This window comes from Eleginops maclovinus, chromosome 1 (genome assembly GCF_036324505.1).
Source record: "Eleginops maclovinus isolate JMC-PN-2008 ecotype Puerto Natales chromosome 1, JC_Emac_rtc_rv5, whole genome shotgun sequence".
Taxonomy (NCBI): Eukaryota; Metazoa; Chordata; class Actinopteri; order Perciformes; family Eleginopidae; genus Eleginops; species Eleginops maclovinus.
In genome coordinates, this window is record NC_086349.1 from 18,534,789 (window position 1) to 18,548,636 (window position 13,848).

Consider the following 13,848-nt stretch of genomic DNA (forward strand, 5'->3'; position numbering starts at 1 on the left):
CATACTGATGCTTAAAATACAATTTCCTTATATGCCTTAAAGCTATAGTTTACTACAATACTACTACAACTATGATTACTAGTCATAAAGAGTACTACTCAGCTTTGAATGGGGTTAACTTGGCTTGGGTTCAAGGCCCTTTTCACACCGACTTGAGCCCAGAGCTGTTTTATATAATTTCTGTTTTCAGGCTGAACCCCTGCTGTGGTTATACATGTACAACAAAAGATTGCATAGCAAATTGGAAGTATGGGGTTTGAATGAAGTGGACATTAAAGGAGCATTGAGGTGCTAATTCATCTGAGTTCTATTTGAGAAAATGATGGATGATGGAAGTATTTAACAGTAGTTCCCATGCAAGGAACGTTTTGTTTTTGAACATGAAATCCGAGGTTTGATGATGTGAGTTAATGAAACTACTGACTGTGTGGGTGCCAGTTCTCCAGGAAGATAAAAGGGAGAAGCCCTCCGTGCAGTTCCGCTCTTTAAGCATGTAACCCACACTTATAATAGGTCTGTGGAGGGCAAGGCAGATTACTCAACAGGATGAAAACCATGTTGCTAAATTTCCAATTTTGCAACATCTTATACGGTCACATAGTTCCAGAGCAAATCACTGACCGCATGAATGAACATGACGCATATTTCTGTGCTACATTGTGATTTCTGTTCCGCAGTCTTTGCTGTATCTCTCTCAGGATACAAAGTGACGAGCAGAATGATGCGACTAATGTGACGTTGGTCTCAGACAACCTGGGGATGACATGTGAGCAGCCTCTTCGCCCTATATAAACCAAAATGTGAGAATCATTCCCACGCCATCCGGGCCTCTCTGCAGAGTTGCAGTGTCCATTTATTCTGCTCTAGTTTGTATGTAGGTCATCAGCAGTGGACCAGGGATGCAGCAGAATGGCAAATGCACATTGCATTAGATGCAAGTGTAGTGTGATCTTGGACTTCATTTTGCTTTAATTTACATTGCTACTCAATCATGTTGAAGTCCTTTTTTTATGTAAGTTATTTATTGAACTTTGTACATGTAAATCATTTCATACAAACAACACCCCCACCCCTATTCGGGAACCCCAGGGTACAGTGGTATGGACCTCAGTTTACAAGCAAAGATTAGAACAAAAAAATAGATATTTAAGGAATAGTTCTGAATTATACTCACAATACCGATTTAGTACAGATACAACAATAAATAAATAAAAGAAGATGATAGGCAGATAAAGCTGAGGTATGAACTCTACTGTATTATATTTTTTGTTTATGGCTTTCAGGTATATACAATTCACATATTTTGTTGTATTTTCTTTATTTCCAGTGTATTCATTTAATGAGAATTGTATAAAATAAATGTATAAAAGGGAAGCTATAATAAGCCAGGCCTTTAGCCTACACTTTGTTCAGTTTGCTCTGGTTTGTCACTCTTCCAGACGTAGTGACTCATTATTCTGCAAATCTGGAGATTATGTTCAAAGTTTCGTCCGTTGGTTTCTCTTCCCTTCAGTTAAGGAAACCTCAAAGTGACTGTGAGCAAAGTCTGTTCCCGAATCCCTCAAAGCTTTGCTGTCAACTGAAGCAAAGCCGACGCCTCACATGCTGTGGATGTCATGACACCCAGTGGTCTGTGCAAAGAAAAAGCCCTGGACTCAAAGGCACTGTAAAGTGATGCATTTTCATTTGGAACTACATATTTACATTTATTTGGATGAATCCATAATTGCGATATACAATAGTGGAAAAAGTACACAAATTGATTGAAGATGAAGTATCAAAGTATCAGAATCAAAATGTTCTTAAATATATACTTAGTGCGTTGAAAGAAAGTCCTACTTATGTGGGATGGATCATTTCAGATTTCTATAAATATTATAAAATCCAATCATAATTATGAATGCATTCAAATTAAAACATTTTCACCACATTTGTTATGTTAGCATCCAACATCACAAACTCACCATTGAAACCTGAAGATCACAAAACGGCAAGGTCTAAAAACATTTTTATCAAAATGAATTCATTTTGCCACTGAAATCAGATTTTTCTTCCTTTTGTGAACCCTTAAACAAACCTTCTTTGGGTATAAATGACTGCTTATCCTCTATGTTGATGCTTGGAGAGCCATATTATAAATTGTTTTCACTGCAACGTTATAACATTAATCGTCTGTTACTCACCAGTCAACTCCTTTACTGTAGAGTATTATGTTCACTTTACTGACGTCTTATTGTGTTAAAGGCTGTTAATAGTTTGTTTTGTTCACAGTGTGTACATTTGTAGACAGTGTACTGCCTGGACTGAAGCAACGATTGGCCTGTTGTACGTTCACTTTAAAAGATTGACCGAGTAATGTGGCCCGGTTTCCTCCAATGATGAGTAATAATCAATGACTTTATCCAGAGCAAACAGACGGGACTAAATACACTCCACAGCAATAGTTGTACTTTTATTCCCAGTATCAGTAAGACAAATTGACTATTTAGTAATCAACAAAAACTAAGCCATCACATGTTTCTGCCTGTGACACAAGGAGGGAACAAACTCATCCTAAAAGTAAGATTTTACAATTATTAAAAATATCTGTCATCACATATCAAGATATTCCACATGTTATTCAGAGTTATTTATTATAACAACAAAACATTGTACAGATGTACAACAAACATGTGATGCTTAAGAGACACTGCATGTGTGTAATGCTTTTGTGTGCTGTGTTTTTAGGTGAGCCATGGCAGCTGATCTGGATGTGGTGAACTTGTTTATCATTGCAGGGGGAACGCTGGCTATTCCCATCCTGGTTTTTGTTGCTTCCTTCCTCCTCTGGCCCTCTGCACTCATTAAGGTGTATTACTGGTAATGTCAATAACTCTGATGTTTCACCTTCCATCCATATGATTAATCAGGATCCTCTTGTGAGTGTAATCAACCATTCTGCCTTCATTTTGGCATTTTTATTTGACATTTTTCAAACATTATGGCTGTGTTATTGTGTATTGCACATAATGTAGCCTGAGCCAAAAGACTATTGTGACCGTTATGATCCAAAAATGTCTAGTCTATTTTTTTTTTTAATCCAAAAAGTGTCTCATGAAAGCCTTATTGTTTTCAAGCATTAGCATAAAGAAAAGTGGCAGCTTAAATTTGAAAATTGCATCCAAGCTCATTATCACTTGCCCCAAATTCCAGCACCATCATGTCTGTGTTTATAAGCATGTATGTACCTGCTCCTTTTCAGGTACTGGAGGAGGACTCTGGGCCTGCAGGTGCGCTATGCAGACTGTGGTGGTTATCGCTTTTGTTACGCCTACAGAGGAAAGGCTGGGATGAGACCATCCATTCTGATGCTGCATGGCTTCTCTGCTCACAAAGACACATGGCTAAGTGTTGTCAAGGTTAGCAGATTTGTCACTGACACAGAATTATTGTCCTTCCAATTATTACTTGGTGTTTCTTGGCTTCCATGCATACATTAATGGTCTTAAGCTATACTTTCTCCAATTTCCTGCTCCAGTATTTACCAAAACATCTGCACATATTGTGTGTGGACATGCCTGGTCATGAGGGAACAACTCGGACAAACACAGAGGATTACTCCATTCAGGGGCAGGTCAAAAGGATCCATCAGGTAATCTGCAGAAAGATAAATTAATAATAAGGTTGCATTTCTCCGGCACCCAAAATCCTTCCACTGATTTTCTGTATTTTTTCTTTAATTCTTCTTAGTTTGTGGAAACCGTTCGCTTAAACAGGAAACCTTTCCATGTGGTTGGAACCTCTATGGGGGGAAATGTAGCCGGGGTTTACGCAGCCTGCTACCCTGCAGAGATCTGTAGCATGACTCTCATTTGTCCAGACGGTCAGTCACTGTACTTGTGTAAGCGTGTGTGTGGAAAGGATATTTTTTACCCTTAATAGGCTCTCTCACATATTATGAGGCTCTGGAGGGAGCCTTTCAAAGTGTGAAACTGCAAGAATGGAGGTCCACCAGATCCATTGGTTACCAGTATTTTTAAAGTTGTAACATAATACTGATTATTAATAGTTACAAGACATGATATGATATTATGACACACGCTTAATTGCTTCCCTTTTTCTTTTCTGTGTATGTTCCAAACTAAATACCAGTTTACCTCATCACCTTCTTATCACCTATTTTGTTTTGCAGGTATAAGACACCCCTGTGAGACCAAATTTGACAATCATCTGCAGGACTTGGAGCACAGCAATTACACACTGAACATCCCGCTGATCCCGACTACCCCCGAGGAGATGGAGGACATGTTCAGACTTTGCTCTCATGTCCGCTTTAAAATCCCACAGCAGGTCACAATTCAAAAATTCAATTTAAAACATTGTGGATTTCACTTTGAAGTAGATGATTACAGAAAAGTAGATGATTACAGAAAAGATAAATAATAATAATCACCTTACTGAATTATTTAACAGTTGTGTTATTTGTTTCTGTCATTGTTAGATTCTTCAAGGATTGGTGGATGTTCGGCAGCCTCACAACACTTTTTATGAAGAAGGTTAGTTCACACATTTTTAGGATTTCCCATTTTAGCATACAGTATAGTCCTTAATAAATGTGCATCTCTTTGAATTAGTTTTTATGGAGATTGTTGGCGAAACATCAAGATATGCCTTACAGGAGCACTTACATCTGATAACTGCACCTTTACAAGTAATATGGGGGAAAAAAGATCAGGTAAAGTATGATGTTCCAATAATACAGTGTGATTACCTTTTAAAACAATCATTAAATTAGATGCATGGTCGTATATACATTTATGGTTTTATATATAAATGTTTGAGTATATAGGCATGGGTGCATGTGCATTTGATAAAATAACTAGATAGTGTATTTATTTTTTAGGATGCATATGCGGATAATTATTAATATTTTTATATTAAAAGAATGTAAAGTCGGCTTCTATTCAGTTTTCAACTCTAATCATGAATGCTAATAAACTCAAATGTCATGTTGCTGTATACAAACTTGATATTTCAGTTGCATATCTGCATAAACATGATAGCTATCCTGCATTTTTCCAGGTGGTTGATGTCTCTGGAGCTAATGTCATTGCAGAAGTGCTACCTGGATGCAGAGTGGACCTGCTGGAGAACTGTGGACACTCTGTGGTGATGGAGAGGCCTTGTCGGACAGCTAAACTCATCCTAGAGTTCATCATCCTGCAACAAGACGCCAGGGGTGGCACAAAGAAATCCTCCTAAACTAAAGCCTTGCAATAATGTCCTTCCCCTGCAATGCTACACGTGCTCCCTGTACGTGACATGCATATAAAAACAGATATCTACGTCAAAAATATTTACACTTAAAGCAAGGTTATTAGAGTTCAAGCATTTCTTGAAAGTGAATTGCGTCTAATTTGGAATGTCAACTACATCACGATAATAAAGTTGCCATGCAATAATCCTTGTGTGACTGTGTTGAATGTGTGTAAATGTATTCATGCAGCAGAGGTGCCTCCTGGCTGTCGTTGCAGCAGGACCTCCTCCTCCCCTCCTCCCCCTTCAATCACCCTCCTTGTGTGCGCAGTTTTGCTGCAGCCTGGATCCGAGCACAGCTGCCCGGTACGACAGCGGCAAACATCTTTGACTGTGCAGTTTAACACGAACCGCAAACTGCTGTAATCTGGACAAAGTAACTGGACAAAAAACAAGACAAATAAGCGAGAAAGCCCTCCGGTAAGGCTTTGTTTCAACGTCTATGTTACTTCCCGGTATTCTCATTTATTAATAAATTAATCCCGACGTCAACCGTAGTAGAAACGGCAGTTAACGTCAACGGCTCGTGGAATGCTAACAGTTAGCTATCTTTGATAGCTAGCTAGCAAGTAGCTAGCAAGCTATACGACAAACCTTTCCACTGTGGTGCTCTTTTTGCATTTAGCACTTCTAATCTCAGTGCATCCCTGTCGTATTCACAAATTAATTATATCATACATGTTTTAAAATGCATTTTGTGAAGCTCATATTCCATAATCCTTTATTTTCATAGAAAAAAAGAGTCAAAAGCAGCAAAACTGAAAGGCTTCTTTTACACTAGCTTTTCAATAAACGTAAGCTAGCTTCAGTAGCATTTACCACTTCATTTAGTAACAAAACTGACATGACTGTGAATGGGTTATGTTCGCTCTATTAGTGTCAGGTTTCACTTTCAATTCAGTGGCATTATCATTTATGTTTTCATTTTGCATGGTTAAAGACACATGAGTTTCAAAGTTCATTTCTGACATTTGAAACAGCAGTTGACAAAGCAATATTATTTAGCAACTGCTTCTGGAGCTTTTGATAATTTCAGCTCTGCATTCATCAGCAGTTGGAGTTTGCCAGCTTATATATATATATATATATATATATATATATATATATACACATACATACATACATACATACATACATGCATTATAGAAACATCGTGATACCTATCTGGCATTAATTGACTGGAAATAACATAAATCACAAATGCCTGAATACTATTAGTTCATTTAATCCAGGAAGTGAGCTCCTGCCTTTCATGTAAACAGTACTCATGTAATGTGACACTGCAAAAAGATGATTTGACTGAGTCCTCATGATTGTGTCAATCATATTCTGCATATCTTTGTTACAGCTCATGTTAATTTGACTGTTTTTCCACAGGTGAAATTGAATTAAGCCAAAGCGTATCTGTCCCTTCTCTATTTTGGTTCTGACCAAGTGGGTATTGTTCTACAAATGGATAATGGAGACTGGGGCCATAGGGTAAGAGATGGATAGAAGTCAGACTAGAATAAGAGGTTTATTTTTCAAGATAAAGAAATGTTAAATCCCCTCTTTTGACAGAGTAGTTTACATCTAAAATAATGCAATCACATAACTACCCTACATTGAGTCCAACCTTAATGATGGTAATGTTTGGATTTTATTCAAACAGATTTGGTGAGGTGTTGATTTAACCTTTTGATATTCTAGAAGCTGTGACGCTGTTGAATTGTGTTGCATTGGGTGTTTCCAATATTGAATCTTAGAGATAGAAACACTTCTCACTATAATGCAAAACATTTTTACACACAGTACAACAAACTACATGATTTATACAGGGGCTTTTTATTGGACTCCATTTATTTTAGCTAGTTTGTAAGCTGAAATTCACACAGTTCATGTCATTGAACTACAACTGCAATATACTAATTAAAATGTTAACATCACAAAACATTTTATTCTTATCCTTATCTTGTTCCTCTTTTGTTTTAGATGAGTTCTCCTGTTACCTTGAACGTGGGAGGTCACTTGTACACCACCAGTTTATCTACCCTGCAGCGCTATCCAGACTCCATGCTGGGTGCAATGTTCCGGGGAGATTTCCCCACTACCCGCGATTCCAAAGGGAATTATTTCATTGATCGTGATGGGACACTTTTTCGGTATATCCTGAACTTTCTGCGGACGTCTGAGCTTACCCTTCCTGCAGACTTCACAGAGACCGACCTACTAAGGAAAGAGGCAGACTTTTACCAGATAGAACCTTTGATCCAGTGCCTTCATGACCCCAAGCCTCTGTACCCTCCCGACATCTTTGAACAGGTCGTGGAGCTCTCAAGCACTCGGAAACTTTCAAAATATTCCAACCCAGTCGCTGTTATCATCACACAGCTAACCATAACCACAAAAGTTCACGGCCTGCTGGAAGGTATCTCCAACAACTTCACCAAGTGGAACAAACATATGATGGACACCAGAGACTGCCAGGTGTCGTTCACCTTCGGACCATGTGACTATCACCAAGAGATTTCCCTAAGGGTTCACCTCATGGACTACATCATGAAACAAGGCTTCACCATCCGCAACACCCGTGTGCATCATATGAGTGAGCGTGCAAATGAGAACACAGTGGAACATCACTGGACTTTCTGTAGACCTGCTCACAAAGTGGAAGACTGAGTTTAAAGCACAGTCGTTGTGCTTGACATTGCTGTTTGATTTGTCTTCATATTACAGAAGTCCTGTGTATACAACAGCACATTTTGACATTTGTTTCAAAGTTATGTGGCTCTAGAAATCATTTACTTTTCTTTCAACCAAGGTGGTACAGAGGCACAAGGCTCAAAGTCCAGATGTCATAAAAAAACAGTGAAAGATTTGAATTCTTTATTTATCACCTCGAAATGCAAGAAGACTTCCTTAGCTGTACTACCACTACATTTTTGGCCATTCCTAAAAAATGTGTCCTTATTGAGGACTATGGATGTAAAGATTTTTGTATGAAGCAGAAAGATCCCATTTACAAGCAATGATTATTATTTTTATTTTATTTACAAAGGGAAACCAGTGTACCCCAGATATGCTAAAAATCTGCACCCTTTAATTTTTCAAGGAATGGTTAGGATCAAATGTGGTTTAATATTGGAAAAATGTTATTTCGAATTCATGAATAAAGTGATTATTAACAGGTAGCCAAATCTACATCTTGACATCAATGTGACTTATTATCCCAATTTGAAGGGGAAGGAGGATATTGTAAAATGATTCTGCCTCATACATAAACTGTCTTGGTCATGTTTTGGACACTAAACAATCAACTGTTTTTAATCCTTCGTCCGGAGTGAACCTTTTTTAATAATAAATCATGATTATCTTTAGCCCAACTTACAGTAGATCGTAAAAGTTTCTTACCTGTCTTGTCTCCTTGTATGGTACTATAATTGAAGCCCCTCGTCATTGTTGCATGTGTCTGAGTGTATTGTGTTTGTGTATGTAGTTGTGTGCTTTGCAGTATTATGTCATACTGTTACAGTTTAGAGCTCATATCAACAATGATGTGTTTGATCATTCCAGCCAAAATAAAACGTGTATTTGTTATTTATTAGCATTGCTTTATGGTGGAACTTTTCACATTATCTTGATATCTCCTACTGGTATTTGAAAAATGTATATCAGCTTTTCAAACATCTGCACTAACCTTTAATAATGTATCTGTGTTCATGATACTACAATGTGTAACATTTTTGAGACTAACAAAAAAGGAAAACATTATGAATATGTCTATGGTCTCAGGTCTCAACAGCCAGATGATCCCAGGTTAATGTTAGTTTGGTAGCTACTTTAGGCTGAAACAGTTGACAAAAAAATATGAAAAATAAGTACATTCAATATTGAATTAACATTTCATAACCACTCATCTAGGGCCTGAACTTTATTGACCAAAAGCTTTGACATAATACCGATACGCTTGTCTCTTCTAGTACATATCATGTAATGGCAATTATTTTATTATGGCAATTTCACGACTAACTTATGACTTCCAAAAAGAAGAATTTAGCATACAAGGGCAAAATGTCTCCCAAAAACGATGAATCTTTTTGTGTTTATAAACGTATTTAAAAAAGCTTTTCTCACTCCGAATTGAAATGAATCCTCAAATGTCTGTACAGGAAGGAACTGTGAAAAAAAAATATTATATTTGTACTACCTTGAACCCATACGGGGAGAAAAGCTGCCCTGATGTTGTTTTCAGCTGTTTAGTTATCGGATAATTCTATTTATTTAGTTGTTCTTTGCATTCATTTCGAAGCGGAGCTTGACCCGTAAACACAACCGGATGTGACGATGCTCCTATGTGCGCTCGTTTTAAGCTCCAACATTTAGCTACTGCAGATTTCTCTTAGGATTCTAGAAGGTTCGTTTTTCGTTTTTCTTTGCTGCAAGCAACAAAACGAGCAAACCCAGTTTCTCCTTTCCGGTGCTCTTGTAACAAGCGTAAAGGACATGTTAAGGTCCACGCTTGCTATTTTACTTTGAAACAACGTAGTTCCTTCCCCACTACATTATAAACAGTTTTATCGAGACGACAGCTCTTTTGGGTAACACATCTGGTAGCCAGAATGAAGAGTAACAACATAACATATTTACTGAGCCTTGTCCCAGGGAAACAAAGTCTAGGAACTTACAGGTTTCTCCCCATCTTCTTCTGCATTGGAGGCGTCATGGAGTGGATCATGATCAACGCAAGGATAGGAAAAGAGACTTTCTGTGAGTGTGAATTGGGTTCGTTTGTAATATTAAAACTTCGTGTCTAAGCTAGCTGACGTTATCAAGGCAGTGACTTCTTTAAGCTCTGTGCCTTGGTGTGTGAGTTATATAATGAGTGTTAAAGGCTTTTAAAACTAAATAAAGAGCATTAGTAGCCTACATGCAACGTGATTCTGTTTAAGTGACGTAAAGATTGCCATGTTGCACCGTTTCACTAACTTGCAGCCTGTTCACAGTGGCCTAGCACTGTTATGAATATTTGGGACAAAGCAGCCTTGTTGACATTTCTAACATGTCCTCAAACTTTCCTCTCCTCCCCACTCTCATTAAGGAATATGGAAAAATTGAGAGAAAAGTGGAAAAAGCATTTATAAATAGAAACAGCACAGGCAGTGGGTCTGACTCAGGCAGGGCAGTGCAGCTGCTGACACAGAAAAAATAAAATCCACAATATTGCTTTACATTTTTTTAATGTTGATAATTAAATATATATAAAAATCACAGATAATATTGTTATAAAAGTACCCCTCTATTCCAAATGTTACTTTAGTACAGAAGTATATGTACTCAACGAACTGAATGCACTTAAAGCAAGAAATAGTACTCTTTAAAGTGAAATACGGTCCCTTTTAATATGAAGTATTGTTATAAATATTTATTATAATATAACTTTATACTAAATACTTATCTGTCCAGCTCTGCATATTACATATTGATATGTGTGTAGCAACCCATGTAGAGGGTTAAATGCTATTGGATCACTCAAAAGATTTGAAAAAGAAAATGCAAATCCAGATGTGCTTGAATGTGCCATTTCAGCAGAACTAAAAGGATTCAAAATTCTTTTGTATTTGAAAAAGAATAAAGAGGTGGGGGAAAAAGCTGCCCTGCATATTTGATCCTGTAGTTTTCTGTGAGGCCATTTAGGGATACAGAGAACAGACTTTCATCTGTTATTTTCATTCCTTGAACCCGAATCCTCTTTTTATTTTGCAGGAATAACTCATATGTATGCCTTTTTCATAGAAAAACATTTAACCTGACAACAATGAACAAGCAAAAGTATGAGTTCAACTTTTTTTAAATGATAAATGTCCTAGTCCTCTCCTCCACTGTAGTGTTAATAGGATTAAAAAATTGCCTATATTACAGGTCTTTATTCGGTTTTCATTCCAGATGATGTCTACCGAAGAAAACAATCGGAACGGGAGTACGAGAAGAAGATAGCTGATGGTTTAATAGTTCTTAATGAGCCTTCATCCAAGTGACCGATGGCCAGACTAAATGTTGACTTGCAGTGTCACCTAAGGACACATTCTTGGACTCAAGCTCCCTACTTCTTTCCAACAGGCTGGAATGGACTTCATATCATGTAACAACAACATGTCAAAGTTATGAGTGAAAGGCATATGGAGAAGCATGCACGTTTATTGTTATTATCTTCAGTTTAAGAAAACATTTGCAGTCATAATATTAATGGTAGCTCAAATGAAACAATGTAATAATCTCAAGAATGCTCTTTTGGATATTAAAGTTAAATTGTTAAAACATTGCATAGCACTTGCTCAAACAAAATTGTCCCAGCCAAATTGTAAATAAAGAAATGATATTATGTATTTAAAGACATCTTGGATTATTTTGCAAATGTGTTAGATACTGGTTTATAACATCCCAAAACACAAGCTCTTTCTTACCCTGGTTTAATTCCTGCTGTTTTGGGACTTTACTATTTCTGTCTGTTTATATGAACTTGCACCGTGAGCACTGTGAGTATATCAAATGGAATTTAAGAACACATTTTGCAAACAATATTTTGGGTAACTGTTTATATCTGCATCTTTCATTTTATGAAGAACTTCCTCAGACGGGCTTACCACTGTCAAAAGCATGTTTTGGTCATTTCAGTGGTACCATCCGATAGGGAGGGCCTGCAGACAGATGAAGCTCGCTGGGTGCTCTGACAGCACAACGGGGTTCCCGTCCAGTCTCACCTCGTCCATGTTGGTTCGGATGTAATGACTGGAGTTCCCTTTGCAGAATGTCTCATCTGTTACTGTTGAGATCTTGTTGTTCTGCAGAACACACACAGGAGACCACAATATTGGCCCAGCAAGTAGCTACTACTGTTGGCAATACAAACACAAGTAAAACATTTCTACAGTCATTTGCTGTGATTTCATTGTATTGCAGATTAACTTACATGCAGGTGCACAACCTGAAGAGACTCTGGAAGTTGGGGCACAGCTATCAGTTCATTGTTTCCAAGATAAAGATATGCCAGTCCTGTGAGTTTCTGCAACAACACAAGAACCACTATTTTGGGCCGCCTGCTGTATCAAACTTGCAATGTACATAACGTTTGTAACATTTTAAGCTGGGATCTTACTTTAAAAGCAGTTGCCTTTACACCCTGGGTTTTAAGCTGGTTGAAATTGGCATTGAACAGCGTCAGCTTGGCAGGCAGCATAGGAAGTTTAGTCAGTTTGTTTTCTGCAAGAATGAGCTCCTCAAGGTGTAGAAGTTTTAAAAAAGCTCCCTCGTTTATCTCAGCGATGAGATTCCCAGTTAGGTCAATTGTTTTTAAGGTGGCTGGAGTATAAAACAAAGAGAGATGGCTTGAAAGATGACATTCACTGAAGAGTTAACTCAACTAAAATGACTTGTATTTACCCATGTCTGCAAAGTCTTGGTTTCTTATTTTTGTGATTTGGTTGAAACGTGCGTAGAAACGGGCTGTTTCTTTTGGCAATGCTGGGACTGCTGACATTTCAGGGGACACCTCCTCACAGTAAACTGATCCAGACAGGCAAACGCAAAGCAGACATGTTGGCATGTCTGAAAAGATCACAAGTAATAGGTTTCAGCAATGTGATGGCAGCTTCAAGTTCAACGCACACAGGTTGGATGGGGACACTTGATCGACCCCATTATTACATAACATGGCTTTAGTTACATTTTTTGAAAAATACAAATGCTTCAAAAACTATTGCATAATAAACATTGAAACAGTTGCTTAAAGCCAATTATTCCATTTAAAGAAACCTTACCAACGGCTTTTGGAGCTGTTGCTGGGTCAGTGACGGAGTCTTCAACAGTGTCATAGTCTGGAAAGTTTACAGTGTCTTTCTGTAAAAAGGAAAACCTCTTATAGTAGCTATACTTTACCTCACAACTGAAGAGGACTATGCATTAGTTCTACAAATGTATTAACAGTGTATAAACAATGAAAGATCAAATTACCGTAGGTCTCCTGACTTCCATGTATTTCTCTTTTGCTGAAGTAGACCATATCAATGGCAGTAGTATGAATGTAAAAATTAAAGTCCTTAACTGCATCATTGTCTCTGAGTTTCTGTTGAGAGAAGAGAGTGTCTGTCAGCAAGCTGGGAACTGAGTAATATGTGAGCAGGAAACTTTTCCATCCAGATTTTTATGTAACTGCCAGTAAGTAAGAAAATGAAGCAAAGTTTAACTCAATACATGCTGCTTTAGTGTTGCCCTGAGCCATTAGTTAAATGTTTATTTAAATATCTCTAAGTATTTACACTGTTGTTTGTTATTTGTCGGCTCTGGGAATGTTTCACTATATTATGACATTTATTTTAACTATGATTTTAAAAAAACGGACAGATAAACAGTAATTAAAACTATCATAACTTATATCACAAATGCCATATTCACAAAGGCAAAGAACAGAAAATCATATTAAGGTTAACAGATGTTTTTTCAATGGCTTGTGCAGATAATCATGTTAAAGAGTCTATAAATGTAGGCACACTAAGCTAGTGTTTTGAGCAAAACAGAGGT

General features: G+C 37.5%; 4 protein-coding genes across 6 annotated transcripts; 3 read left to right on the forward strand and 1 right to left on the reverse strand.

Annotated features, from left to right (window-relative positions):
• Positions 1-2,285: 2,285 nt before the first annotated feature.
• abhd6b (abhydrolase domain containing 6, acylglycerol lipase b) lies at positions 2,286-5,394 on the forward strand. Its single transcript, XM_063882056.1, has 9 exons — positions 2,286-2,559; positions 2,728-2,859; positions 3,242-3,398; positions 3,518-3,631; positions 3,730-3,862; positions 4,172-4,329; positions 4,481-4,535; positions 4,614-4,714; positions 5,062-5,394. Exons 2-9 carry the CDS (start codon positions 2,735-2,737, stop codon positions 5,239-5,241), a joined length of 1,023 nt encoding a protein of 340 aa, XP_063738126.1. The 5' UTR covers positions 2,286-2,559; positions 2,728-2,734; the 3' UTR covers positions 5,242-5,394.
• Positions 5,395-5,520: 126 nt separating this feature from the next.
• kctd6b (potassium channel tetramerization domain containing 6b) lies at positions 5,521-8,871 on the forward strand. Of its 3 annotated transcripts, XM_063882091.1 has the most exons (3): positions 5,521-5,715; positions 6,673-6,774; positions 7,267-8,871. In XM_063882091.1, exons 2-3 carry the CDS (start codon positions 6,748-6,750, stop codon positions 7,951-7,953), a joined length of 714 nt encoding a protein of 237 aa, XP_063738161.1. In that variant the 5' UTR covers positions 5,521-5,715; positions 6,673-6,747; the 3' UTR covers positions 7,954-8,871. The 3 variants fall into 3 exon arrangements, with proteins under 3 accessions (XP_063738161.1, XP_063738178.1, XP_063738169.1); XM_063882108.1 differs by lacking the exon at positions 6,673-6,774 and having other exon boundaries at positions 5,532-5,715; XM_063882099.1 differs by lacking the exon at positions 5,521-5,715 and having other exon boundaries at positions 6,426-6,774.
• A 771-nt stretch (positions 8,872-9,642) lies between these two features.
• On the forward strand, positions 9,643-11,663 carry LOC134863550 (ubiquinol-cytochrome c reductase complex assembly factor 5). The gene is made up of 2 exons (XM_063882120.1): positions 9,643-10,041; positions 11,218-11,663. The coding sequence occupies exons 1-2, from the start codon at positions 9,894-9,896 to the stop codon at positions 11,307-11,309; spliced, it is 240 nt and encodes a 79-aa protein (XP_063738190.1). The 5' UTR covers positions 9,643-9,893; the 3' UTR covers positions 11,310-11,663.
• On the reverse strand, positions 10,495-13,462 carry ognb (osteoglycin, paralog b). Its single transcript, XM_063882070.1, has 6 exons — positions 13,282-13,462; positions 13,089-13,167; positions 12,712-12,876; positions 12,428-12,630; positions 12,242-12,334; positions 10,495-12,113 (listed from the first exon to the last, which is right to left on the reverse strand). The coding sequence occupies exons 1-6, from the start codon at positions 13,378-13,380 to the stop codon at positions 11,943-11,945; spliced, it is 810 nt and encodes a 269-aa protein (XP_063738140.1). The 5' UTR covers positions 13,381-13,462; the 3' UTR covers positions 10,495-11,942.
• Positions 13,463-13,848: the final 386 nt, after the last annotated feature.

Coding starts and splice junctions, on each gene's coding strand:
- abhd6b (XM_063882056.1), top strand. CDS start 2,735: ATGGCAGCTGATCTGGATGTGGTGAACTTGTTTATCATTGCAGGGGGA. Junction 2,860..3,241: donor CTCATTAAGGTGTATTACTG/GTAATGTCAATA, acceptor GCTCCTTTTCAG/GTACTGGAGGAGGACTCTGG. Junction 3,863..4,171: donor GACTCTCATTTGTCCAGACG/GTCAGTCACTGT, acceptor TTTGTTTTGCAG/GTATAAGACACCCCTGTGAG.
- kctd6b (XM_063882091.1), top strand. CDS start 6,748: ATGGATAATGGAGACTGGGGCCATAGG. Junction 6,775..7,266: donor ATGGAGACTGGGGCCATAGG/GTAAGAGATGGA, acceptor CTTTTGTTTTAG/ATGAGTTCTCCTGTTACCTT.
- LOC134863550 (XM_063882120.1), top strand. CDS start 9,894: ATGAAGAGTAACAACATAACATATTTACTGAGCCTTGTCCCAGGGAAA. Junction 10,042..11,217: donor GATAGGAAAAGAGACTTTCT/GTGAGTGTGAAT, acceptor TTTTCATTCCAG/ATGATGTCTACCGAAGAAAA.
- ognb (XM_063882070.1), bottom strand. CDS start 13,380: ATGATGCAGTTAAGGACTTTAATTTTTACATTCATACTACTGCCATTG. Junction 13,168..13,281: donor TGGAAGTCAGGAGACCTACG/GTAATTTGATCT, acceptor TCCTTTTTACAG/AAAGACACTGTAAACTTTCC. Junction 12,335..12,427: donor TAAAGGCAACTGCTTTTAAA/GTAAGATCCCAG, acceptor GTGTTGTTGCAG/AAACTCACAGGACTGGCATA.